The sequence below is a fragment of the Talpa occidentalis genome, unplaced genomic scaffold (assembly GCF_014898055.3).
Source record: "Talpa occidentalis isolate TD23 unplaced genomic scaffold, MPIMG_talOcc4v2.1, whole genome shotgun sequence".
Lineage (NCBI taxonomy): Eukaryota > Metazoa > Chordata > Mammalia > Eulipotyphla > Talpidae > Talpa > Talpa occidentalis.
This window is the reverse complement of record NW_026555331.1, coordinates 35749835-35776140: the sequence shown is the minus strand read 5'-3', so window position 1 is coordinate 35776140 and position 26306 is coordinate 35749835. Positions and strand designations below refer to the sequence as shown.

Here is a 26306-nt window from a genome sequence, read left to right as displayed (position 1 = left end):
TCCATCACTTTGCAGAAAGTAGCTCTATAGAGGGTCCAGGAGGCAGGGGACTGAAATGTCCCACCAGCAGCCTATGTGCAGTTGGAAAGTGGTTCTCCAGTTCTGGTCAAGCTGTAACAGGGTGGTCCCCAGGAAAGGGGGAGGTTCCCTGCCCCACCCAAGGGAGGTTGGAGCTGAGCAGGAAGAGGAGAAGTTGCAGAAGAGACTGAGGAAGGAAGCAGGATGGAGCCAGGAGACCTGGAGGAGGCGCATGGAGCCTAGAGACACGTGAAGAAACTGTGCTTGTCTTTTGGTCGTGGACTGGGTGACACAGATGTGGGTGAGACCCGTGGGGAGGTGACAATGGCAGCTTTTATTTTGATGTTGATTTTGCTCTTTTCCTTTTGGGCTTGTCTGGTTGTTTTTGACCCTTTGCTGTGGGTCCCCACTGGAAGATGCTTTAGACTTGTGGCAGGCTTTGGGGCCTTGCTTTGGGCCGATCCCATATGGATGGACTTTTACCCACAAGGGGTTGGGTAACTTTGGGTGCTTTATTTAGAAACTAGACTCTTTGCCTTACCTGTATTGTTTCCTAGTTTTATTAAAGTTTTTTCCCACTAAAGTTTCCTATGTTTTGTGTTGATGCGGCGGATGGCAGAACCCATTTAGAATAGGCAGGTTTGCGGGGTTTGGGCTACCCCTCTCCCTGTCCTATAACAGAGCCTTCAGGTGACTGAAACCCCAGGGACAATTTGACTCAGCCTCCTCTGAACCCTGAGGTAGGACCACCCAGTCAGATCCCAGATTCCTGCCCCTCCAAAGATGTTTGTTGTTTCACAGTGTTAATTTTTGGAGTGATTTGTTACCCAACCAAAGATAATTAATATACCCACTGGGATCTTGGTTAGGTCAGAGATATTAATTGAACCTTTGCTTCATCAATAAAGTGGAAATTCATGTAAATAGAAATAATTTATACTTAGTCTTCTTTGTTCCAGAATGAATTTAGGAATACTTTAAGGGTTATAATGTACAAAACAGCAAAAATTAAAAGCAGAGGGAGGCTGCAAAAAAAGAAACAGGAAAGAGGCTTAAAAAATAATTTATTACACACACCCTATAACTGAGCAAAGATTCTGGCTGACACTTGCCTGGACTTCTCCAGCCTCCTCCCCCAACTCCGCTCCATACTCGGAGACATAGTCAGGTGTTCATTCAGCTCAGGGCCAAAATTTAAAGAGAATCCAATCACTTACTAAACATATCATTATCCTTCGTATTATCATGGGCAAGAATTTCCTTGGGTGTTGCCCTAAAGCAGACCTTTGTGGAGTGCATGCTGAGGCCTTCATGTTCAAGGGTGATTGAATGAAATGGGATGATGCATGTCAGGGCTCATACTATGCATATAATGGCCTCATCCAATAGGTCCTACTCTTATGGCCACCACCTAGGGTAATGTCTTACCACTATTACAGCTCACATCTAAAAAGAGAGTTTTCCCTTCACAGATGAGTATTCTTGACTTCCTATCCTCCTAATTAGCCCATACTCAGCTATGAGCATAATAGAAACAGTTTTGGAAAACTTAGATATTCAGAATATTTTCTCATGTTCCTCCCATCTCAATAAGAAAAAAACTGGATACCTCCTCTGAATTCCATTGCAGACTTTTAAAAAAAGGTTTATTTATTTATGCATACAAGAACTGGGGTACAGACCAGAGGTGTGTGTGGTGGGGTGAGAGGATTCACCAGAGACAGAGTGGGGAACAGAACAGGTAGACTGCCTGAAAACACTGCCGAATGGAGCAGTGGGCAAGACAGGAGAGGTCTGCTGCGCCATGTGGGTCACCTCCCTGGCCGGGGATCAAACTTGAGCTGCAGCGGCTGCAGATAGCTTCACAGTGCTGTGCTTAACCCCTTGTGCCACCAGGGAGGCCCCTCCATTGAACACTTTTTATACCTTCAAAATCTGATGATGATTCTGGAGGTTGATATCACTCTCTTTGTTCTTGTATTAATACAACCTAAGATCATATTTACCTTTGGGTGAGAAGGGGGCACTCTTAATAAAATTTCCAATGATTCTTTTTTTCTTTCTCACACCCCTAAGTAATCCCTCCTCCAAGAGCTTGTAGCACAAATTTGAATGGCTCCTGTCAGTGTTTATTGCATACATCTTGTGTTATCAGTTAATTTTTATAAATCTGAGCTCTCTACATGAAAAGGTTTCCTGCAGGTAAATATACTTTTTTTATTCATACTTTCCTTTAATAAGTATGTGAATGAATGAACATATGTTAAGGGAAAAAAGTGTTATTATATAATGCCCCTCCCAAAAAAACATCTCCATCACATGACCCCCTGTGACTATGCCTTGTTACCTGGTAGGAGGGGAATTAAGGTTGCAGGTGGAATTAAGATTGCTAATTATCTGACTTTAAAATAGAGAGACTAGCCAGGATTATTACAGGGTGTCTAACACTATTACAAGGCTTCTTTCAAAAGGGCAGGTAGAAGAAATCAGAGATCTGAAGATGTTACTCTGCCAGTTTTTTTCTATCAAATTTTATTGATTTATCTTTTATCTACAACTACATAATTTCAGGAGCACAGGATCATGCCTCAGTGTGTGTACATGTTTCCCTGGGCCTCCAAGCTCTAGTGCCAGTGCACTATCAAGAAAGCCCCTCTACCCTTCCTTCTCTCCTCTGCTAATCATAGTATTTTCCTGAGTCTAAGAGTTATTTTGTTATGTTTTCCCACTTTATTTATATTCCACAAGAGTATAAACATCCAATAATTTTCTTTCACTTGCTGACTTATTTCACTTAACAGACACCTCAAGATCCATCCATATTGTCCCCAAAATTACAATTTATTTTAATTTAATGCACAGAAACTAGTTGCTTACTAACCAGAAGACTCTTGTACATAATTTTGCAAAAGAATGAAGTTTTATTTTCTTTCTTCCTTGGACAATCTATTCTCATGAATTCAAATGAGAATGGATTATATTTACAGTGTTAAACGGGAAAAAAGAATTAAGAGACAAATGTCAAAGCACCTTTAACAGCCTCTGACCCACAGATGAGCCTCAATGTCAATTCTGTTTCTTCCTTATAATTTATTGATCCTACTAATTCCAAGTAAATTAATTTCAAAGAAGCAATCTCAATACTGGGATGGTAACAAAACCTGTATCTGTTGCTTAGGAACTTTATAATTACCTGATTTCCTATCCTGTGGGGAAGTAGGCGCTAAAGAGGAGCGTGAGCCAGCCTCTCTTCCCTCTGATTGCTGATTTTGGCATGGTTAGCATGGTAAATCACTAACCATCAGACCCAAAGCATCTCAGTCCCACATCCAGATCTATTTTAAGCTTTCTGGCTTGCACCACTGATACTGCTGGACTCTGTTGTCACAGCTAACCTCCAATACCCCCAAGGGTTTATTATCCGCCCACAAGAACACCAAGCTAATCTGGTTAAGCACTTGCTCCTTTCCTGGTTTATTCTAGGGCAAGAAATCAACTAAGTATTAAGGGTCTCATCCAGGAACTGCCTTTGCAGATTTGGTATCACAGAAAACATGTGTGTGGACAAAATAGGTATTTTTGCACAGCATTTTTTTGTACCTTACTATTTTTGAAGCCCCTTCTCTCCTTGCCACCCTTCTCTACAATAATCCTGAGTGGTTGCAGTGCGACTTTTCTATACCTTCTAATGTCAAAGTATCAACAGGTATTCTGGTGTCCAAAACAGCCTGTGGGGTCAGAGCAACAAAACTAAAGACCTACTCCTGCCCTGGCCAGAGGACCATGTGATAACAAACAGGACATTTAAAACAAGTCTTTTGATTGGGCAAATGGAGTCCCAACTAAAGACAGGAAGAAGCAGGCCAGAGGGGAATCAAGATTGCGATACTAAAGAATTTCATTGCAGGTACAAGCAGTTGGTTCCACTTCAGAAGGAGTTATGACCTTATGTCACTGAATCACACAACTTTGCAGCTAAAAAAAAAAAATGCACACCTCTAAATAAGTTTATTTCAAGACTATTACTTTGGGGAGATTTTATACCAATTCCAGAAATACCCTGGCATGGCCATTTATACCAGACAAGTTCTTTTTGCTATATTTAATGATGACAAATAAGTTTTTTGAGAGTGGGTATTTTCAGAAATAACCAGGTTATTCAAAACTAAGAATAAGATGGGGGAAATCAATACTATTTTGGTATAGAAACCAAGGTGGTAGCCATAGATAAACAAGTTGGAGTTTCCTGTGCAGAGCCAAAAACAATTTGAGAAGTAATTTTAAAAGTACTCTGAATGGCTGCTGGGGTGAAGTGAGGAGAGATGCCACCAAGGTGACACTTGGAAGAGGTCATCCATAAAGATGTGTGTGATCTGGAGTCACATTATTTTATTTGCACAATCATTAGGAAAATGTCTGCAGACAACAGACAAGCGTAGTATAAACTTCATTTCTGTGACCGGCTAGGAGGTAGTGATATCCATCATGAAATTACTTTAAACTGATACCGTAAGGTTTTAAGACTCTCTGGCCTATTAATAACTTACTAGTATCTAATTGCAGAACATATTATACTTGGGGGGTCTCCTAATTTCTAGGAGTGCTTGGTCTAAAACGGACACACTGGCCTGATATCTATAATATTGGTAATAGTTATTACATAGCCCTTGCTAGTTGTTATGTACTTATCATGCTATACATGATATCTATATCAACTCACTCAATACAACCCTGACAGAACTGAACAAGAAAGACATTGCCCAAGACCACTCAGTGAACTGCAGAGCTGGGGTTGGAATCCAGGCAGTCCACGGGTTGGAATCCAGGCAGTCCCCAGCAGCTGTACTCTTCTTTTCTGCTGTACCACCTGTAGGGTAAGCGAAAAACTATCAAGCTTTTCTGCCCTCCCGCCATTAGCATTAATGATGGATCCCTGTAATCCCACATGCATGCGTGATGGAGTAGGGTGTGGGTATGCATAGGTGGGCACACCTGGGCTAAGACTGGGTTTATAAAGATGGCCGAGGACAGCATGGTGTGGAGTTGCAGTCGAGTAAGGCCGAGTAGGGTGATGCCTCCTGGCCACCATCCCCTCCAGTGTACCTGGTAGAAGCTCAATAAAAGCCTGAAAAGCCACCGAGGGCTGTTGACTCTCCTTTACCGGTCTGCCTGGATCATAGAAATCCTGCTCTGTGCCTTCCTGCCCCTACACCACCCTATGCAGAAATCCAGATATATAAACCAGTTATGCAACAGGAAAAAGGACCATGGAGCATATTTACACATTTTATGGGAAGCTTATTTGAGAAGTAAAAAGGTGGGAGGGGTTGGACCCAGTGTAAGCTACCCTGAAGGCCAGAACAGGCAGACTAGAGTTGGATTAAATAAAAACACCCTTTAATTTATTGAGAAAATAAAGATCCAGGAGTTAAGAAGACAGTTTCTGAACTTTTTCATGTTCTACATAGTTTTTCCTTTATTACAGAAAAGTCAGAGAATGCAAGGTTAACAAAAATTAAAACCAAAGAACTGTTGACATGGGTTTTGCATCCAGCTCTCATCACTCTGTGAGATTTGTAGATATGCTTTAACTCAAAGTGAACTCACTAACACCGGGCAGGATAAATGCAGCGATCTACTATCACCTCCTAGGAAGCTTTCAGAAGCGTCTATCAACGATTCAGCTCCTGAAAAAGGGCAGAGACAAGAAACCCGGTTTAACCTAAAATGCTAGTGCCGCCCCAACCCTAATCTCATCTCACAAAAGCACAAACTGTTTCCCTGGGGATAGGACTAGGATGACGGTCCAGTGCTCACCCCACTTTCTCTAGGCTGCCTCCTTCCAGCTTTCCATTGGGGGAAAAGGAGATAACACTCATTTCAAAGCCTCAGAGAAGTAAGCACACAACTACTCTACAGGGGCAACAATTCCTCCATCCCAACTTCCTCACCTTGGGGCCTGAGAGGTGTCCAGGAAACAACAGAAAACATTCCCCAAGTCAATGTTCATAGCTTGTAAAGTATCAAATGAATGAGGCCACAGACACTCTCGGGTGGCTCTGCCTTCTATTCCAGGGTGGCGCCAAACGCGGGCGATTTTAGTTTTCCGTTGGGCTCGGAGCCGCGAAGCAGCCCGGGCCCCCCAGAGGCGCGTGGAGGGGAGAATCCGCCACCCGGACGGGCCGCGCCAAGGCCAGCACCCGCCGAAACGCCAGGGACTCGCGGAGGCCCACCCAGCCGGGAGCAGCTGGTGCCCGAGGCCCCAACCGTGTGGGGATGCTGGGGCGGGTCCAGGCGCTTCCTGCCGCCCCTGCCGGCCGCCAACCCAGTCAATAACCGCCAGCCCCGCCCGCCGCGGCTCCCCAGCGCCGCGGAACCCCACCTTCCACGCGCTACTAGGCGCGGTCACGTGAGGTAGGACGGAGGGGCCAATGAGCGACGCGCACCGAATGGAAGGGATTGTCTGACCTCTATGACGTCACAAAATTGGCGGCGAGCACGCCGCTCTTCCGCCCCCGCCCCCAAGGACCGCTTTCTTTCTCCCCGCCCACTGGCCTTTGTGCAGCCAATCGGGAGGCGCGGAGCTCTCCACCCCGAATCTGCGGGCGGGGCTGGGTGGCGGCGGGGCGGGATAGGGAAGCCGAGTGGGCCGGCCCGAGCCGGGGGCCGCGCTCCGGGGAGTAGCGCCGGGCTGCGAGGAGGGAGCGCCGGGCGGTGCCGCCGCCGCCTCGTCGGGACGCAGCGGCTCCTTCCCTGCCCTGCCCGGTTTGTATTCCCCTCTCCCGGCCCCTAACCGCCCAGTCGGGAATCCGTCTCCACCCGCCCGAAGTTGTGAGGGGGGCCCGGCGCGCGAGGAACGGCGGCCGCGGGCGGGCGGAGGGCAGAGGGCGGTGGGCGGGCCGGCGGCGGGCGAGGGACGCGCCCGGGAGCGCCAGGTGCGCGCGGGGGCGCGGGGGCTGTGGGCCGGCGGGCGGCCGCTCTCGGCGGGCGGCGGGCTCGGCTTGGGGGGCGGACCCGGGGCGCTGGCTGTCAGCACCGGGGCGCGGGGAGGACCCGCGGGGGGTGCGGCGCGGCGTCTCCGCCCTCTGCCTTCTCTGCCCTGGGGTCCGGGGTCCCCCCACAGGCAGCCGGTGCGCGCCCGCCCCCCGGCTTTCTGAACTGAAGCCGCGCCGCGTGGGGCCGGGCGGGGCGCACGGCTGGCGGAGGATGCCGCGCGCCTGTGGGCTGCGCGCCCGGGCTGGAGGCCGGGGCCGGGGCCGGGGGCGTCTCAGCTCGCGTCTCCGCGGACGGAGGCTCTGCCTCGGTCTCTCCCGCGGGGTGGGTTTGTTTGGTTTCCTTCTTCTCCCCACCCCTTTCTCTCTCTCCGTCCGCTTCCCTCCTCCCAGCTCCATTCACCCTGCTGGAGCGAGCCCTCGCCCCTCCTCCGCTCCCGCCTCCCCGCCTCCGCCTCCTCTAATGAGCATCTCCGCCTTGCTTTCGATGGGCCGGTGCTGCTGCCGCTGCTGCTGCCCGCGCGGGTTGTGGATGTTGTCGGCTCCGTGTTGTGATGACAGGAGAATGTGTGTGTGTCCCGGGCCCAGACGGATTGGTAGGTATTCACTTAACTACCTGCGTTGGGTACCCGGGAATGATGGTGACTGATTTTTGTGTGTGGATGTCTTTAGTGGGTCTGCGTGGAAATAGGGGATGAGGTAGCTAGGAAAAGGGGAGAAAGGCATCCTGGACTGGGATAGCTTTGATGCCTTAGCGAGTGCAATTTTCAGATAGGGACAAAGGAAACTAATCAAACAAGTGCTGGCTTGGGGCTTTGTTTCTTCCTTCATATAGAGATAACGGGAGCTGTGAAATGGCTGGGCATTTCCAGAAAATGCTGAAAAATTGCAAAGAGTCTGTATGCAGCGTGTTTAATGCAACCGGATTACATAAACTGAGGTTGACATTTTTAATGACCAGTGTAGCATTTTTTTTTTTTTCGTTTTCACCCAAAACATTGCAAATCGCAAGAGCTCTTTAATCAGTGCAGTAACGGTATTTTCTAATTAATTTGTTTGTGGGTTTATTGATGAAGTGGAATCATTTCTTGGCACAGGCTCTGCCAAGCCCATCCCTAAGAATGAATGGTTCTCTTTCCTATTTCGTGTTGCAGGACATCTTTCCTTATTAGTCATTGGCAAAATCGGCCAAATCTGCCTAGGAGTAAGATGCTGCATATAACATATTGGTCTGAATCATAGGATAGGAACTTTCAGTGATATTGTGGCCAGAAATAACTTGAAAATTTGACACTACTCCAGTTTTCCAATAACTGTACCTTGTTGCTGTCCTTACTGTCTAATTAAGAGCTTTTCATGTCATTCATTTAGCTAGTTTATTAGCAGAAGTTTTGATTACATGGGGTTTTGTTGTTGAATCACAGAATATTCAGAAAGAGTCTCAAGAGTTTTTGAATGCTGAGCATTCACTTGTAGTGAGCATTCAAAGCATTTGAATGAAAGTGTTTGAAAAGTACTTTGACTTCTAAGGGTGTCTGACCCCATGAACGTAATTTATTATGGGTATTTGTTTGTGATGATAGAACACCTGTTAATCACAGAGCAGGTTTTCATAAATTTCACCTTCTTTAGAATGTGTCTTTTGACACGTTGGGAGTTGTGGTATTGGGATAAGTTCTCAGTCCGGTTGTTAAGCTCCTAAATAACTAAAAGATACTGTTGGCAAAATTCATTCTTTTTTGTTTTTAATCTCAAGAATTTTCCTTGAAAGAAAAGTGTAGAATATAATGAATATTTTAGTATGTTTCCTGTTTGAATTTGATTTTCAAATGTCTGCTGCATGAACCATCAGTTCTTTTGCCACAAATTTTCATTGGTTTTTCAGTCCACGACAAAAGCAGAAAGATAGTCAAACAAAAGGACTGGAAGGAAAATGGACATTCCCTAGACTGTTTATTCCTTGATTAGATATCATATAACCAAACCAGCCCCTCCACACACACACACACACACACACACACACACACACAGAGTAGTACTTTGATTCAATCTATGTTCCATACAGAAGCACATTTTTTTCCCCTGTAAGAGACTTAAGTTTAAAAGTAAGTACAAATAACAGGGAAAAATTCTTTTTATAAAAATTGACATTTGTTTATATTTTTAATAGAATCTTGATAAGCATGAAATGAGTAATGTGCTTGTTACATGCAAAACTAACGAGAGATGTGATTTGTCTGGAAGCCAACACCATGTGACCCAACATTTGAGCACATCTCCTGGCTCAGTCATGTACACTTAACCTTTGGATGACTTTCAGGTATTCAGTTTGCAGTGCTGTTATTTAAGTGGCTAGTCTTTATACATTCCTGTTATTCTAGAATTTTTATTTTTCATTACTGCATTTCAGAATACTAATTCAGTTATTGATCTCATTTCCACAATTCAAATCACTGCCTTCTATTGTTTAATCTTGTCTTCAATTTTGTAATCAAGTCCCTTCTTAAATAATGTATTTAAAATATTGGTGCTTCTTGTCATTTGTAAAAGGGGTTCTTTATAATTGGCTTACGCAGTGCTTTGTGACAGAAGCAAACAAGAAGCAGGTATTTGGTATTAGGTTTTCTCTTCTATCACTTTCCAAATTTCTCACATCCCACTATCACTTTCCAAATTTCTCTTCAAAAGGGAGTATGTGAAAATATAGCTAACTCTCACTATTTGTAAATTTTTTTCTTAATGGGTTCATCCTTTTGGAAGGAATAGCTTATATTAAGACTCAAGTGGTTTTATTTCCTTAACTCCTTTTTGTTTACTACATTTGTTATTTAAAGTATTTCTCAATGCTGTTTCCTTATAGGGCAAATTGAATACTTTGAAACAATAACTGATAATTCATGGGAAATATATCTTACTGAGGAAAAAGAGGTATTTTTTTTCTTGGATAAATTATCTTGGAAGTAATACACGTTCATTAAATTTTCTAGATAAATGCCCAGCAAAATATTTTCATTGTCATAGTGAGTGATAATGACTTTTATTCATGATCATAATGTATCATTTCTATCCAAACCCTGTACTGTTGGACCACTATTTCACTATTCTTTATTGTTTTCTAAGAGCAAGTAGATACTTTTTTAAATGTAAAATATTTTTTTGGGGGGGCCTCCCTGGTGGCGCAAGGGGTTAATACGCCACACTATGAAGCTATCTGCAGCCACTGCAGCACTAGTTCCAACCCTGGCCAGGAGGTGACCCACATGGGGCAGACCTCTCCTGTCTTGCCCCCTTCTCCCCTCAGCAGTGGATTTCAGTCAGTCGTCCTGTTCTGCTCCCCACTCTGTCTCTGGTGAATCCTCCCCCCCACACACACACACCTCTGGCCTGCACCTCAGCTCTTGTATGCATAAATAAATAAATCTTTAAAAAAATGTAAAATATTTTTTAGTTGTAAATTCTACTTGGGATCCATAAAATCCATGAAATAATATTTCTTTAACTCTCCCTTATGATTGATAAGCAGAGAAAATGTTAGCAAGTAAATTAAATTCCAGAACTGAAACCATTTATGCTACTAACAAAGTTTTAAAGCTACTAGGATACTTACATTTTTATTGTAAAAGGCACGGTAAAGTTAAACAGTGAATAAATGAAACTTGCATTTGATTTCAAAGCCTCACTTCAATAAACACAAAGGTCTCTAAGAGGACTTCGATAGCATCTGCTTCAGCGTGTTCACTTACAGCTTAAGATAGGGAGGTCCAAAGAGGTAAACTACTTTTCCAGGATTATTTGGCAACTTGGTGGCTGGACCTATATTTCTAAGCTCACCAGCTTTACATAGTGTTTAGAGAATATTGTTTATAATACCATCCACTGGAGTGCAGGAAAGGGAATATTGGAGTTCTTGTTTTTGTTATATAACTTTTCTGTATATGTTATAATGAGCATTATATTAATACAGTAGTGTCTATATAATTTACCAATAATTCATGAATATACATATTTAATGTATATATAAAATATACATAACACTGCATCATAACAGTTTTTTGGTGATAGCCATCTACAATCAAGTGCTAACAATTGACCACAAGTCTAGAAACCACAGGTCTAGGATTTTCATAAATAGGGGAAGTATCCTTTTTAAGGCATATAGAGGGAGAGTGATTGGCCAGGTAGACTGCCACTGCATCATGTTATATAATCATCTTCATCTCAGCTTTCCCCAGCCAAATCTGTTCTACATTCTGCAGTTTGTGCTGTACAGAAAAATGTGAAGAAAGAAAAGTAAAGCTAGACTATAGGTCAGCCCTGGCTCCATAGATGGTTGGTAATTGACTATGCACTGTGGGGGTAGTACCTGATACCTGCATAAAATGTAGTACCTCACAGCACAGAGTTTATTTAGCATGTAGATTAACCTGCTGAGTATTTGTCACAAAGGCAAAGATAGATTAAGTAATATGAAATGTAACTCTTATTGTGTATGTATCTATGTAATTTGCTGTCTAGGAATCCCAGTCAGAAGTTCCAGCCTGCCGCTCTTCTCTGATGCCATGCCAGCACCAACTCAACTGTTTTTCCCTCTGATCCGTAACTGTGAACTGAGCAGAATCTATGGCACTGCGTGTTACTGCCACCACAAACATCTCTGCTGCTCACCCCCTTACATTCCCCAGAGTCGTTTGAGATATACACCCCATCCGGCATATGCTACCTTCTGCAGGCCGAAGGAGAACTGGTGGCAGTACACGCAAGGAAGGCGATATGCTTCCACACCACAGAAATTTTACCTCACACCTCCACAAGTCAACAGCATCCTGAAAGCTAATGAGTACAGTTTCAAAGTGCCAGAATTTGATGGCAAAAATGTCAGTTCTGTTCTTGGATTTGACAGCAATCAACTACCTGCAAATGCACCCATCGAGGACCGGAGAAGTGCGGCAACCTGCTTGCAGACCAGAGGGATGCTTTTGGGAGTTTTTGATGGCCATGCAGGCTGTGCTTGTTCCCAGGCAGTCAGTGAAAGACTCTTTTATTATATTGCTGTCTCTTTGTTGCCCCATGAAACTTTGCTAGAGATTGAAAATGCTGTGGAGAGTGGCCGGGCACTACTGCCCATTCTCCAGTGGCACAAGCACCCCAACGATTACTTCAGTAAGGAGGCATCCAAGCTGTACTTCAACAGCTTGAGGACTTACTGGCAAGAGCTTATAGACCTCAACACTGGGGAGTCAACTGATATTGATGTTAAAGAGGCTTTGATTAATGCTTTCAAGAGGCTAGATAATGACATCTCCTTGGAGGCGCAAGTCGGTGATCCCAATTCTTTCCTCAACTATCTGGTGCTTCGAGTGGCATTTTCTGGGGCCACCGCTTGTGTGGCCCATGTGGATGGTGTTGACCTTCATGTAGCCAATACTGGTGATAGCAGAGCCATGCTTGGTGTTCAGGAAGAGGATGGTTCTTGGTCAGCACTTACTCTCTCTAATGACCACAATGCTCAGAATGAAAGAGAACTTGAACGGCTGAAATTGGAACACCCAAAGAATGAGGCCAAGAGTGTGGTGAAACAGGATCGACTTCTTGGCTTGCTGATGCCTTTTAGGGCTTTTGGAGACGTTAAATTCAAATGGAGCATTGACCTGCAAAAGAGGGTGATAGAATCTGGTCCAGACCAGTTAAATGACAATGAATACACCAAGTTTATTCCTCCTAATTATTATACACCTCCTTATCTCACAGCTGAGCCAGAGGTAACTTACCACCGCTTAAGGCCACAGGATAAGTTTCTGGTGTTGGCTACTGATGGGTTATGGGAGACAATGCATAGGCAGGATGTGGTTAGGATTGTGGGTGAGTACCTTACGGGCATGCATCACCAACAACCAATAGCTGTTGGTGGTTACAAGGTGACTCTGGGACAGATGCATGGTCTCTTAACAGAAAGGAGAGCCAAGATGTCCTCAGTATTCGAGGATCAGAACGCAGCAACCCACCTCATTCGCCATGCTGTGGGCAACAATGAGTTTGGGGCTGTCGATCATGAACGCCTCTCTAAAATGCTTAGTCTTCCTGAAGAGCTTGCTCGGATGTACAGAGATGATATTACAATCATTGTAGTTCAGTTCAATTCTCATGTTGTAGGGGCATATCAAAACCAGGAATAGTGAGTGGATCTTACCCTAGCAATTCTCAAAAGATTTAAAGGGCATATTGATTTTTAAAAGATAGTAACATAATAAACATTGCCAGTGGGTCATTCTAAGCATTTACCCATTTGCTACTCTAGCTAGTCAAGTATTTCGTATTGACTTTGCAGCAGAATGGCAGGATCCTGAAAGTCTCATTCTGCCTGAGTAGGACCTCATAGCACCTGCACTTGAGGCAAGTCAGTTCCTTATTGCTGTTGTCTTGTGACATTGACTTTTATTATCACTTTGAGAAAATCAGGATGACCTGGCAAACAGGATCTTGAATGAGCCAAAAGCAAGGATCTTGCTGGGCATATTCTTTCGGTAAAAGGGAAGAAATATTACTGTTCATGCCACCCTATCATCACCAAGATTCCAGTGTACATGAGGACCTTTATTGCATGATTTCCTAGATATACAATCTATGCATTATTCATATAAAATTATTTTAACCTGAAGTGGTTTCCAAATCCTAGACTTTAAGCCATAAATGACCGAGAACCAAGCAATCTAAATATGTATTGTATTTATTTGACTGGAATGGTTGTTAAGTGGAAAAACAAACTATTCCCATCCCTGCTCCTGACTGCCTAATTGAAACATTTCCTATTTTGCCACACACTTGAAGACAATAAAGGTTTTTAGTTTACTCTTATATTGATACTAAAGAGAGGGAAAAAAGAATTTTTTTAGCCTGTATTAATAAAAAGCTTTATTTATTTAGTTTGAAATAAAAACCAGACTAAAAAAAAGAGACTGACATATTCACTTATTGCCATCTATAGCCACCAGCACATCACTCTTATGTAATCCCCAAAGGGTTCGCATGCTCTGAGTGTGTGGTGAGTAGACTGCTGCCAGAAACTCATACTTCTAATTTTGTAGTGATAAGTATTTCATCACTCTTGAAATTTTAAGATGACATACATAAAATAAGTTTAAATATCAAACTGGGAAATAAAGCTTAATATTACCTTTTGGGTGTTCAGACAGGGGAGGAAGTTTTTGTTTTTCCCCACTTAAACATAGGTCAGTTAAAATACTTGTTTTAAAAATTATGAAGTGCTTTAGATACCTTGTAGTTTATAAGTATGAACGTTAAGATATAAATATATATGTATGAGAAAAATTTAAAGGTAACTATGGTGCATGCCTGATGCTTAATAGAACACTTAGTAGTATCGTGTTGTTTGCAGCAGTTTCCATAATTATATGCTGTATCAAAGTAAATGAAAATATATTCATATTGGCTTTTTGAAAGCTTATTTGATATGCATCAAATGGTATTTTTTTCCTGTGTACAGCTGTGCATATCTTTTTGTCACTTATTCTAGTATCACTGTTAAAAGAATGACTCTGTTTGCTATTTGTATAGATTTTAATACTACACATGATCAGTTTTCCTTTGTTTAGTTGAGGGTTATTAGGAATCCTTTCAGATTTCTGTGGGATGTGAACTAGGTATTCAAGCACTCCCCCTGGACTGTGGACACAGAAGCACTGTAGAATTGGCTGTAAAATCTGTTTCATTTGAAAATAGACACAGGAAAATTGCAGCTCAGAACATCATATAGTATTTTTTTCTGAGGTCTAGTTTTTTGTTTTAATTTTTTTTCCTTGAGTCAGCTTGAAACTTTCTTCCAGGCAGTATTTTGGAAAGGGAAAGGCTATACTATGTATTTATTTATAAATGTTTTGACAGAGGCTTCATTTTTAAATGAAATATATATAAACCACAATAACAAAACCCATTTTCAGGCTACAATTTGAATTTCTCTTCAACACTACCACTGAAAAGCTCCATATTCTATATTTATAAAATTTCTATGTAGTACAGTATATAGTTTCCTGTAATCATGAACAAGTTAGTAACTCTTATTATTACACAAGAAAGTTTGTCTACAGTTTGAAAGCTGATATATTCTCTCTGGAAGTGAAAATCTAGTGTGGAGTTGACATTGTGGGAATAAAAATAATTGGATGTTAGAAATTTGAATGTATTATCTGAATGCAGTTGTGATTTTATTGTATGTAATTGGTTGTCACTGTAATGTGATATCTAGAATTAAAGAATACATGTAAACTTTCATGGTATTTAGCCTTTCTTAAGCTTTTAAAAAATGTTTAAACTTTCTAATATGTATCAACCTCTGTATTTATATTTAATCAGTAGATCATGATATTTATGCCATTAACTGGTTAATGGAACAGTAGTATGGCACACAGTTCTTGGAGGAAACCTGTGTCTTATAAAGATGAATCTATATGAAAACATAAAAAGTTTATTATAATATATAGTGAATGGTAAGAGAAACATCCACAGTGAATTAAAGCTTCATATCTGCTTTCTGAATGACCTGTGTTGGTTTTTAATAGTGCCAAGAGTCAACAAACTCTTTCTGTAGTGATAAAATATACTTAACTTTAGGCTCCAGTAGATAAGCTCACTTTTTTTTCTCTTAAGCTGAGATATACATTCAGTGAAATGCATAGATTTTAAACATGTAGTTTGAATTTTTGGTAGAGATTGAAATTTGGTAAACACAACTCAAATAAAGATACAGAACATTTCTATTGCTTCAGAAAATTCCCTCATGCTCCTTTCTCCACATAACTTGTCTGACATCTGTCTCCATTGGTGTTACTTTTTCTAGAAAGTCATAAAAGTGAAAGTAAAATATGTCCCTTTTTGTGTCTGACTATTCAATTTGTTGATATTTCATTTGTTATTGAGTGTATCCTAAGTCTATTATTACCAAGTAGTATTCCTTGAATATACAATTCATCCATTGTTGGTGGGCATTGTCATTAGCCCCCTCCCTTTTGTCTTTTAAAGATAACTATCTTAGATTAGCAATTCTCAGGAATACTACTTGTAGAGTATCTTTCACTTTGCAAATACAATTACAGGTGAGTTTTATGTTCTATAATTTATGGCAGGATTTTTTTAATGGCCGGAATTGTTTAAACAAGTAATAAATTTTTATGGTGAAAATTTGGAGAGTTTATGAAGTAGTTCTCAGTATGTCACTGAGAATTTTGTTAAATAATTAAGATCGCTAGATCAACGATGAATATCTTACAAGAAAAAGACAGACTACAACTTGGTTTTTGATGGTCTTAGTTTATCACTCCATCTGCCATGATAAGAGGAAGGAAGTGGATTAAATGCTGACTCTTTAAGCAGGATAGGATGGCTGACTGACTTGAGTATTTCTGTTTTTATTAAACAATATTAACACTGCCTAGAATGAACTTCCCTATTCGCTAATCAAGCAGATGTGTGAATATGGGTTATTAACTTTGTCCTTGGGTATAGCAAGAGGGCCTAGGTGATATGCACTCCTTAGCCTTAGATTAACATACCTAACTCTGACCTATTTCATAAAAAAAAAAAAAAAAAAATAGAATTTTTCAGTCTTGGACAATAAGTGAAGACATTAATGGTGTTTGAATTGACTTGTTACAGTATGAAGGTCATTTCCTTTGTTTCTTTAAGTATTTACTTTGGAAGCCAAGCTTAATCCTATTAAATCCTGTCTGCATGGTTCTCATGACAAAATTTATACCTTGGATTAAATCCTAACAACATACAACATTGTTTTCTAAATAGCTCTCAAATTACAAGTCTCCAAAGTGAATATATTAAGAATGATGAAATTTATGCATTTCGTGTGCTATTAATAATCCAATGCTCATATTTTAAGGGACAACACAATCTTTAGGTTCATAAAGTATGCACATGTTGATGTTAAATTGTTCTGATAATTTTTACTTTATCTTGTTTATCTAAGATGTTCAGTTTTTTGAGGGTAAAGCCCATGGATTTCAGTTCTATCTTTGAGTCAACAATTACTGAATAAAAAATGTTAAGCATTTACTTTCTCTTATACAATCTTTTACTTTCCCTTATACAATCATTTACTTTCCCTTATACAATCTTTTTTTAAAAAAAAACCTAATTGAAATTTAAAGATATATTTTCTCTGTCTTCTGTTAGAAGTTAAAATCTCAATCCAGATGCAGAAAATTAATGTTGCTATAGTTTCATTTTGTAGTAAAGATAAAATGAGCTCTAAAGTTTGAACTAGTTTCCTATTGTAAACTAATTTAAAAGGGAAAGTTAAAAGTGCCATCTACAAATTGACCTGTAGAGAAGATGGCTTGCTAAATTCATTAGGAGAGACCTAAAAATTCAATTGTCAAGTGAGTCAATTGGACCCAAAAAGTCAATTTAGTTCACCCAATAGAACTTTGCTAAATGGTCCCCATCTATCTTGAGGTTTCTTATGCATGGCAGATGTGTTCCTTTGAGGGCCTTCTAAGAACTGTTAACTGCTATTTGGAAGTATCTCACATCTAACTCCAAAAGGTTCATCTTACTGTCCCCAAGGGTGATGGGGGGAGAGTTTTCCATATAAGACCCTGTCCCGGAGTCACACTGCTCTGCTTTTCTAAGACATACCCAATCACTGACTGACTTTTCCTCCACCAAACTGCACAAATTTTACTGCAGTGCAAGGAAGTTAGTGATCACATTTAGCCTTTCAGAAGCCCCATACCCTGGGCACTAATCCACAAACAGGCAGCCCAGGAGAGTCAAAGAACCAGTGATTTTATGTCGCCTGTGGTGGTTAATCTGTTAGTTGCCTTGACGGACAGGAACAGTTTGATGGGCTGGCAGTGTTGACTAAGAGGCCAGCTTCTTGCTTGAAAACTCAGAATGGGAAAGGGGACAGGAGACCCAAGAGGAGAGGCAAGGAAGAGAAAGTCTCTGGCAATCTCTGTGGTGACTGCCGGCATTCAGGCAGTCACGGGGACAGGGAGCATCAGCCCCTCTGGCGCTTTGGAACAGTGACAGATGAAAGCACAGCAGAGGAAAGACTGCAGGGAGCTGAATATTGGCGTAGTAAAGTATTTTAGAAAACATTTTTTAAGCCCCTGTGAAATGTATTTTATGCTAAGGGCAGCAGTTGGAATGCAAGACGGTTTCCATTAGCACCTCCTTTTGTCTGAGCTCCTCACATGAGAGGAAAGGAAAATACCCATATGGAAAAGGATTTGGGATGCCCAGATGGACACTTTTCTCAAAAGTACTTAGCTTAGAAATTCTTTTACTTGCTCCACCCCTGGTAACGGGTTAAACTAATTTAGCCTGGTGAAAACGGACTGGGTCATAAAGCCCCAGTATTAGGAGAAACAGCTGTGAGACTGAGCAGACCACAGAGGGCGCATTCCTAAAGGAAGGTCTTGTGACCAAGTCAGATTCCTGTGGCTTTTGCTTAAAGGGACTAAGGTGCATCAGGTATAGCCAAATACTCACTGACCTTACAGCCATGGCAATACAGACTGGTAGTGACTGTTCCTGAAGCATTTACTTGTGCCTGGTCCTGTAAAAAACTACATTTTCTCTTTTGATCCTTGTGCTTACTAGTCTCTTAGGCCCTTCAACCCCTTCTCTAAAATCACCTCTGCTCTTTTCTGTGTACCAGGAAGTGGAATCCTAGACTTCACCTTCCAGGCTTATTTGCATCCTGACTGCTGTTTCTGTTCAACCAATGGAGAGCAGCAGCAGGCAATTCGAGAGTGGGACAAGAGAAACACTAGGATACATCCATCCATCCTCATTTCCTTCACGCTCTGGGCTGCATCTCCAGCCTTAGCTGTGTCTCTCCACTCTACAGTGCCCTTGGGTCCACCCTTATTCCCCCCCTATCTTGGACACAGTTTTCTGTGGGCTCAAGTAACACTATTCATCTCTTTGTCCTTTCAGACTTACAGATCATAATTGGCTTCCTACTGTTGCTAGCCTCTGCCTGACTCCTTTATCTTTGTTCACACCTCTGTAAACAGTTTATTTGAAATCAGGTCTGCCGGGACCTGACCAATACAACCCTCAAAAGAAGCTCCAGTACTATTTCCCCTTTTTTACCAAGCACAGAGAGCCTAGCTAACTTGTCCTACATCACACATCAAACAAACCCAAGTATGTCAAAGCCTGCATGCTTAGACACTACATCACACTGCTCAGCCCCTCTGTGTAACCAGAATGATTTCTTTAGAACTGACGTAGAACTGTCAAATGGCCAATAGGTAAGTGACCCCTTGAGAAACAGTGACAAAGCTCCTCAGAAGCAGCAGCAAAGATTCATATAGCCCAGAAGTTAGTCTAGCACATACAGAATGGAGCTATCTAGAGATGGATAGAGTACACCAGCTGAAGACATACTCAGGATTGTCGCTTTAGGAGCAAGAACCAACGGAGTCTCTATTGGCAATGCACTGCATTACCTAGATACGTGATTTCTCAGTTCCCCACCTCATTTGTTGAAATATTCAGAGAAATTTATTATAATCTAAGCAATGAGGATAGGTGCTAGGGGCAAAATGTAGAGTCTGCTTTCAAGGTGCTCACAGTTTGGGACCATACACATGTAAAAAGATACCCTTAAGATGGTTCAAAATTGAAACAAGTTCCAACAATTAAAAAAAAAAAAATGGTGTGCCACAGTTATAGCGCAGACCCTGGAAAATCAGGGAAATTTTTTGGAAATTTTGAGGAGAGAGATGAAAAGTAGAAAAGAATTTGTTTGCTGAAAAGACCCAGGAATCACATTTCTGGAAGGAGAGCATGTGTCAAGGCACAGAAACACCACAAACCGTACTGTGTATTTGAGGATCTCTGACGTCTCTAGTTCTATGACTGAACCCATGCACTGTGAGGGAGGAGATGAGGTATAAAGGTAGGAACTGCAGAAAAAGGCTATATGTACACACATCGTTAAGGCAGCAGCCTGCAGCCAGCATGCCTTCAGAGATCGAAGTACATGAGAAGGCAAAAGACAGCCAAGACAATCAAGGAATGCAAGAGTTGGTGGGGGTAGGAGAAGTACAAAACAAGGTCAGCCAGAGTCATGCCGGGCTGAGATCTGGCTTCTAGCCACTTGTAGGTGGAAGACTTGACTAAATCAAAATGAGAAAGGATTGGTAGTTAAGCAAGAGAATGTCTGTGTGACTTACGTGTTGCCATTAGTCATTCATGTGTCTGTAGGCACATTTAGTCACCTGGTATGTAAACCTAATATACTTAGTTCAAACACAGTCATATTTTCGTTCCTTTCAATTTCCTGGTTACCATAGTGCGTGATCACTGAACTCTCTGAGGTATGGGGCAACTTGACAACTTGACTTGGGTCACCTAAGCAGTCATCCTTCAAAGTCTTGGGTCATTATACCTGGATTGAATTGCTAGCCACCAGGTTGTTCATTCCAGCCTTGCTTCCTCCTTGTTTTAGGTATGTAGACTTCGTGATCACTAGCCAAAAATAGTTCCCAGTGATCCCTGCCTCCTGTGTTATCTAATCCCAGAATTGATTTCTGCAACCAGTAGTGAATCAGGCCTGGGAGTCTGGGTGTTGAAGCTGGACCTCAAAGGGCTCTCACTTCTTGTTTCTGTGCAGAAGGAGTTCAACATCAAGGCCAAAGTTAGGCAAAAAAAGCAAGAAGTTTATTGGCACACTGAGCAGAGAGAAGTCCGGAATGGGTTGCTGCTGAGAAGGCAAGAAGTAGGTGATTATGTGGATACAGTGGGCAAGGAGTGGGGGCAGCGTTCCGCCATTGGGTGTCTCAAAGTTGTGTCTTTTGCTAATTGGTTGAGGACCATGGGGTATCCAAGGTTACTGAGGCCCACTGAGTCTCCCAGGTTACCTGGCCAGCTTTCCCAAAACAGCTTTGGTCCATTGCTTTAGCATTGTGTTATTGTTCTGAACATTCAATTTTTACTGAGTTAGGGTACCCTGACTCCAATTGATTGTTTCTCATTCAAATTGATAGATGGACTTGGGACACCGGGGCTTGGGGGCACCCTCCTCGTTCCAAACGATTGTTCCTTATTCAGTTTGATAAATGGGCTTGGGGGCCTGGGAAACACTGATCCTAACTAACTACCTGTACCCATTTCCTAACTTCCTCATTCAGTAGAACACCACGGATGTAATGGCATGTCTCCCCTGAGATTAGCTTATTAGATGTTACAGCTGCTGTCTTAGTGGCTCTCACTCTCTAAAATCACTTATTCTGTGAGCAGCCTTAATGAGATGGCTACATGAAAAGTGTGTCCCAAGTGGACCCCTTCCTAGAAATTATTTTACCTCTTGGTGACTCAGATTCCTCATCCCTAAAATGGAGATAACAATGATTCCTTCTTGATAGGATTTTTTGGTAAGGATTCTATAGACTAATGTATATAAAGTGCTTTCAATAATAGTCTTAATAATACCCTTCTAGATTCTTTGATATGTATATATGAATTTAAAATCAGATTGTATTGTGAATATGGATTTGTAACTTGATTAGCCCACTTAATAATATGTGACAAATGCCTTTTTAGATATACCATGTTCATAGACTATAAGAATTATTATTGTTAAAATGTCCATACTACACAAAGAGAACTACAGATGAATGCAACACCTATAAAATTCCAATGACATTTTTCATAGAACAGAAAAAACACTCACCAAAATCATACAGAACCACAAAAGATCCTGAAAGGATGAGACACCCTCATCAGGTGGGATTTATTTAAGGATGTAACATACACAAATCAATTGATGTGATATATCATATAAAAAAATGAAGGATAAAATTCCAATAATCATCTTGATAATGGAGAAAAATAATTGTGCAAGATCCAGCATCCATATATGATACTTCTCCATATGAAAGACATGTAAATAAGCACATGAAAAAAAATCTCAACATAATTAGTATCAGAGAAATGCCAATCAAAACCCAAATGAGAGGGGGCGGAGCAACATGGCGGCGAGGAGACGCTGCGAGTAAGATCTCCCATTAAAAAAAGTTAATAGGGAGGAAAAGCGGCAGGTCCCAGTGAGAACTGGGACACGGAAGATAAACAGGTGACTCCAGCAAACTACCCGAAGAAGAAAGTGGCCATAAAAGAGGACTAGAAGGGAGGGAAGCGCAGAACCCTGCTCCCCTCCCCCACCCACAGAGGCGGCACTCTCCGACCGGCAGAGAGGAGGAAAACAACAAACCAAAACGGCCAACAAGAACAAACTACGCAGCAAGCGGGACCGTGAGTGGAAAGGAACTATTGCAGCCACCACACCCCGTGAACGGGAGCTGAGGCGAACCCTGCAGGATTCGCCGCGGTGGTGAGCGAACGGCTCCAGGCGCCATTAGAGAAGAACAAAGACCCCGGGAGACGCGCACACAGCCCGGGCTGCCGGTAAGCTTGCGCGGAAACGCGGCGCGCTCGGGGAGCTTGAAAAGCAAGTGCAGACCGGAATCGCGGCTGCCCAGGCACCCGCGCCTGCGACCTAGGCTTGCGGGGAGACGACCTAGGCTTGCGGGGAGACGCGCGGAGGTCCTCACTGAGGTGAAGGTCCCTCCCTGAGTGAGCAGGAACCAGGCACCCGGGCACGGGAGCGGTGCAAAAGGCGCCATTCCTGCGCCACTGAACTGGGCTACAGCCCGCGTCCTGGAACTGAGGGCTTTGAACTGAGACCCGGGGCACGAAAATTCGGGGCGTGGGTTCTCCACGACGGTGGGGCACAAGGCAGACACAGCACCCCAAAGCTGTTGAGGTTACCCTACCATTCCCGCTCTGTTCCCTGTCCCACGGGGTGGGGGGGACGAAAAACAGCCCCCCAAGGACAATAGGAGAGATCTCTGGCGCCACCTAGTGACCAGGAAAAAAAAAGTCACTAACACCCCATAGAACAGGAAATTTCTTAAGACTGCTTGAAAAGGGCAGAAGGCTTCTGCAGTGGCCAGCCGGGAAGTTATTCCACGCCAGGCCCCTTCCGACCAGCAGTCTGAGCCCACAGAGGGAGCAGGCACCCACGTCCGGGGCAGACCGGGGGCGCAGAAGAGTGTGCCTGAAACCGGAGGCGCAGGGACTGCATCCCGCTTCGCCATTTGAGAACAGGGACATTTCTTCAGTAAAAACTGCCTAAAACCAGCAGAAAGCTCCCCCAGAAGGCAGAGATGGCTCCTGGAAGAGCCAGAGGGGAGCGGAGAAGTTCACCCAAGATGCCAGTCAGTCCGAGCATCACAGTGTCCCAACGCATACGACAAATTAGAAAACAGACAGTAGGGAGTAGAAGAACCACACGCAACCTAACAACTCCTCAGGAAAGAAGCACACCACAAAAAGAAAACCACTCCCCAGATTGCAACGACAGCAACTTGGAAGAACTTCTGAGCCTTCCAGAAAGAGAATTTAAAATTGCCATGATTAAAAAAGTGATAGATCAGAAGAAGGAAATTGAGTCCCTAAAGAGGGAAAACAATGGTCAGAAGAATGAAATTGAGTCCCTAAAGAGGGAAGTAAAAGAAATGCAGGAGATCAAAGAATTAATGGAGGAACTAAAGAACTCCGGGAAAAGCAAGGAAAGCAGAATAGATGAAATGGAAGAACGAATAAGTTCTCTTGAAGACACAGAAATAAAAAGAACCAAAACAGAAAAGGAAAGAGAAGTACGAAGGAAAAAGAATGAAGAAAGACTTCGAGAACTATCTGACTCCATGAGGAAAGGAAATATAAGAGTTATAGGAATTCCAGAAGGAGAGGAGAGAGATGTAGGAACAGAGAAAATATTCCAGGAGATAATTGAAGAGAACTTCCCAAATGCGAAGAAGGAGCTGAAAATTGATATACAAGAAGCAAGAAGAACACCAAACTTCCACGACGAAAGGAAAAACACAGCAAGACACATAATAGTAAAGCTCCCAAGAATCCAGGACAAGGAAAAAATAATGAAGCTGACAAGAGGGAAGAAACAGATAACATTCAAAGGAAAACCAATCAGGCTGACATCAGACTTCTCTGAAGAAACACTACGGGCAAGGAGAGAGTGGAGGGACATAGTCAACAGACTCCAAGAAAACAGATGCCAACCAAGAATACTCTATCCCGCAAAGCTCTCTTTCCTCCATGAAGAAAGAATATGGACCTTCCCAGACAAAGAGAAACTCCGGAATTTCATTACGAATAAACCCCCACTCCAAAAAATACTACAAGGAATCCTAAAGCCAGAACCTCAGAGGGACGAATAACAACGAAAGAAGACCAAAAAAAAAAAAAAAAAGTTATTAAAAGAATAAATAAAATCAAAGGAAAGACAAACATAATGGCAAATACAGATGCTAACATATCAATATTAACTCTAAATGTAAATGGACTAAACTCTTCAATAAAAAGACACAGAGTTGCAGCCTGGATTAAGAAACAAAACCCAACCTTTTGCTGTCTCCAGGAAACACATTTAGCTACAAAAGATAAAAATAGGCTCAAAGTCAAAGGATGGAAAACAATCCTACAAGCAAATGGGCCAAAAAAGAAAGCAGGAACAGCTATACTTATATCAGATAAAACAGACTACAAACTCAAAAAAATAAAAAGAGACCCCAATGGTCACTACATTATGATTAAGGGGACAATACTTCAAGAAGAAATAACACTCATTAACATATACTCACCAAACGAAAGAGCACCAAAATATATCAGACAACTGTTGTCCTCTCTGAAAACAGACATCAGAGAAAACACATACGTAGTGGGAGACTTCAACACACCACTATCAACAATGGATCGATCAACAAGACAAAAAATAAGTAAAGAAACTAAAGCTCTAAATAAGGACCTAGAGCATTTGGGCTTAACAGACATCTATAGAACACTAAACCCAAAAAAAACGGAGTACACATTTTTCTCAAGCGCACACGGATCATTCTCCAGGATCGATCACATACTGGGGCACAAGACAAACATCAACAGATACACCAAGATTGAAATCATACCAACCATCTTTTCTGACCACGAAGGCATCAAACTAGAAATAAATCATAAAAAGAAGGCAAGGAACTATCCTACCTCATGGAGATTAAAAGCCACACTACTGGAAGACCACTGGACTAATGAGGAGATCAAAGAAGAAATTAAAAAATTCTTTGAATTGAATGACAAGGAGGACACCAATATCCTAAATGTATGGGATGCAGCAAAAGCAGTAATAAGAGGAAAATATATAGCAATAGAAGCTCACATCAAAAAACAAGAAAGAACTCAAAGAAACAACCTAATCTCGAAGCTCAAAGATCTAGAAAAAGAACAACAAAAAAACCCCAAATCCAGTAGAAGAAAAGAAATAATAAAAACCAAAGCAGAAATAAATGAAATTGAAACTAAAAAAACAATCCAAAAGATCAATGAAACCAAGAGCTGGTTCTTTGAAAAAATAAATAAAATAGACAAACCCCTAGCCAGGCTCACAAAGGAAAAAAGGGAGAAAGCACAAATACACAGGATCATAAATGAAAGAGGAGAAATCACAACGGACACAGCAGAAATCAAAAGAATAATCAGTAACTACTATGAACAGTTATATGGAAACAAGTTCAACAATCTAGAGGAGATGGACAAATTCCTACAACTCTACAATCACCCAAAGCTAGATAAAGAAGAAATAGAACACCTAAACAGACCAATTACAAGCAGCGAAATTGAAATGGTAATCAAAAAACTCCCCAAAAACAAAAGCCCAGGGCCTGATGGATTTACAAATGAATTCTACCAAACATTCAGAGACGAATTAGTGCCTATCCTTCACAAACTCTTCCAAAAAATTGAGAAGGAAGGGACAATACCAAACACGTTCTATGAAGCCAATATTACACTAATACCAAAACCGAATAAGGACAACACAAAAAAGGAAAACTATAGGCCAATCTCCCTAATGAACACTGATGCAAAAATCCTCAATAAAATTTTAGCTATCAGAATCCAACAATGTATCCATAAGATAATTCACCACGACCAAGTTGGATTCATTCCAGGGGCACAAGGATGGTTTAACATCCGAAAATCAATCAACGTTATCCAACACATCAACAAAAAGAAATATAAAAACCATATGATAATATCAATAGATGCTGAGAAAGCTTTCGACAAAGTGCAACACCCATTCATGATAAAAGCCCTTGAAATTCTTGGGATACAAGGAACATACCTCAACATCATAAAGGCCATCTATGACAAGCCAACAGCCAGTATCATTCTCAATGGTGAAAA

The 26306-nt window shown here is 41.9% G+C and overlaps 1 protein-coding gene across 12 annotated transcripts in view; it reads left to right on the top strand.

The window, feature by feature from the left end:
* The first annotated feature begins 6702 nt into the window (after positions 1-6702).
* Positions 6703-26306, top strand: part of PDP1 (pyruvate dehydrogenase phosphatase catalytic subunit 1) — a 79470-nt gene continuing 59866 nt past the window's right edge. For 4 of the 12 annotated variants that reach the window (XR_008550608.1, XR_008550607.1, XM_054692111.1 and 1 more), the window contains exons 1-4: positions 6751-6783; positions 7572-7606; positions 11526-12769; positions 20668-20772. Coding sequence is in view for 9 of the 12 variants with exons in the window: in XM_054692111.1 (XP_054548086.1) it covers positions 7576-7606; positions 11526-12769; positions 20668-20772 (1380 nt within the window). In the remaining 3 variants the exon portion in view is untranslated. Of the gene's footprint in view, positions 6784-7320; positions 7336-7450; positions 7607-9180; positions 9331-9870; positions 9939-11525; positions 13717-20667; positions 20773-26306 lie in introns of those variants that run through there. The other 8 variants (XM_037504166.2, XM_037504164.1, XR_008550609.1 and 5 more) reach the window with 8 other exon arrangements.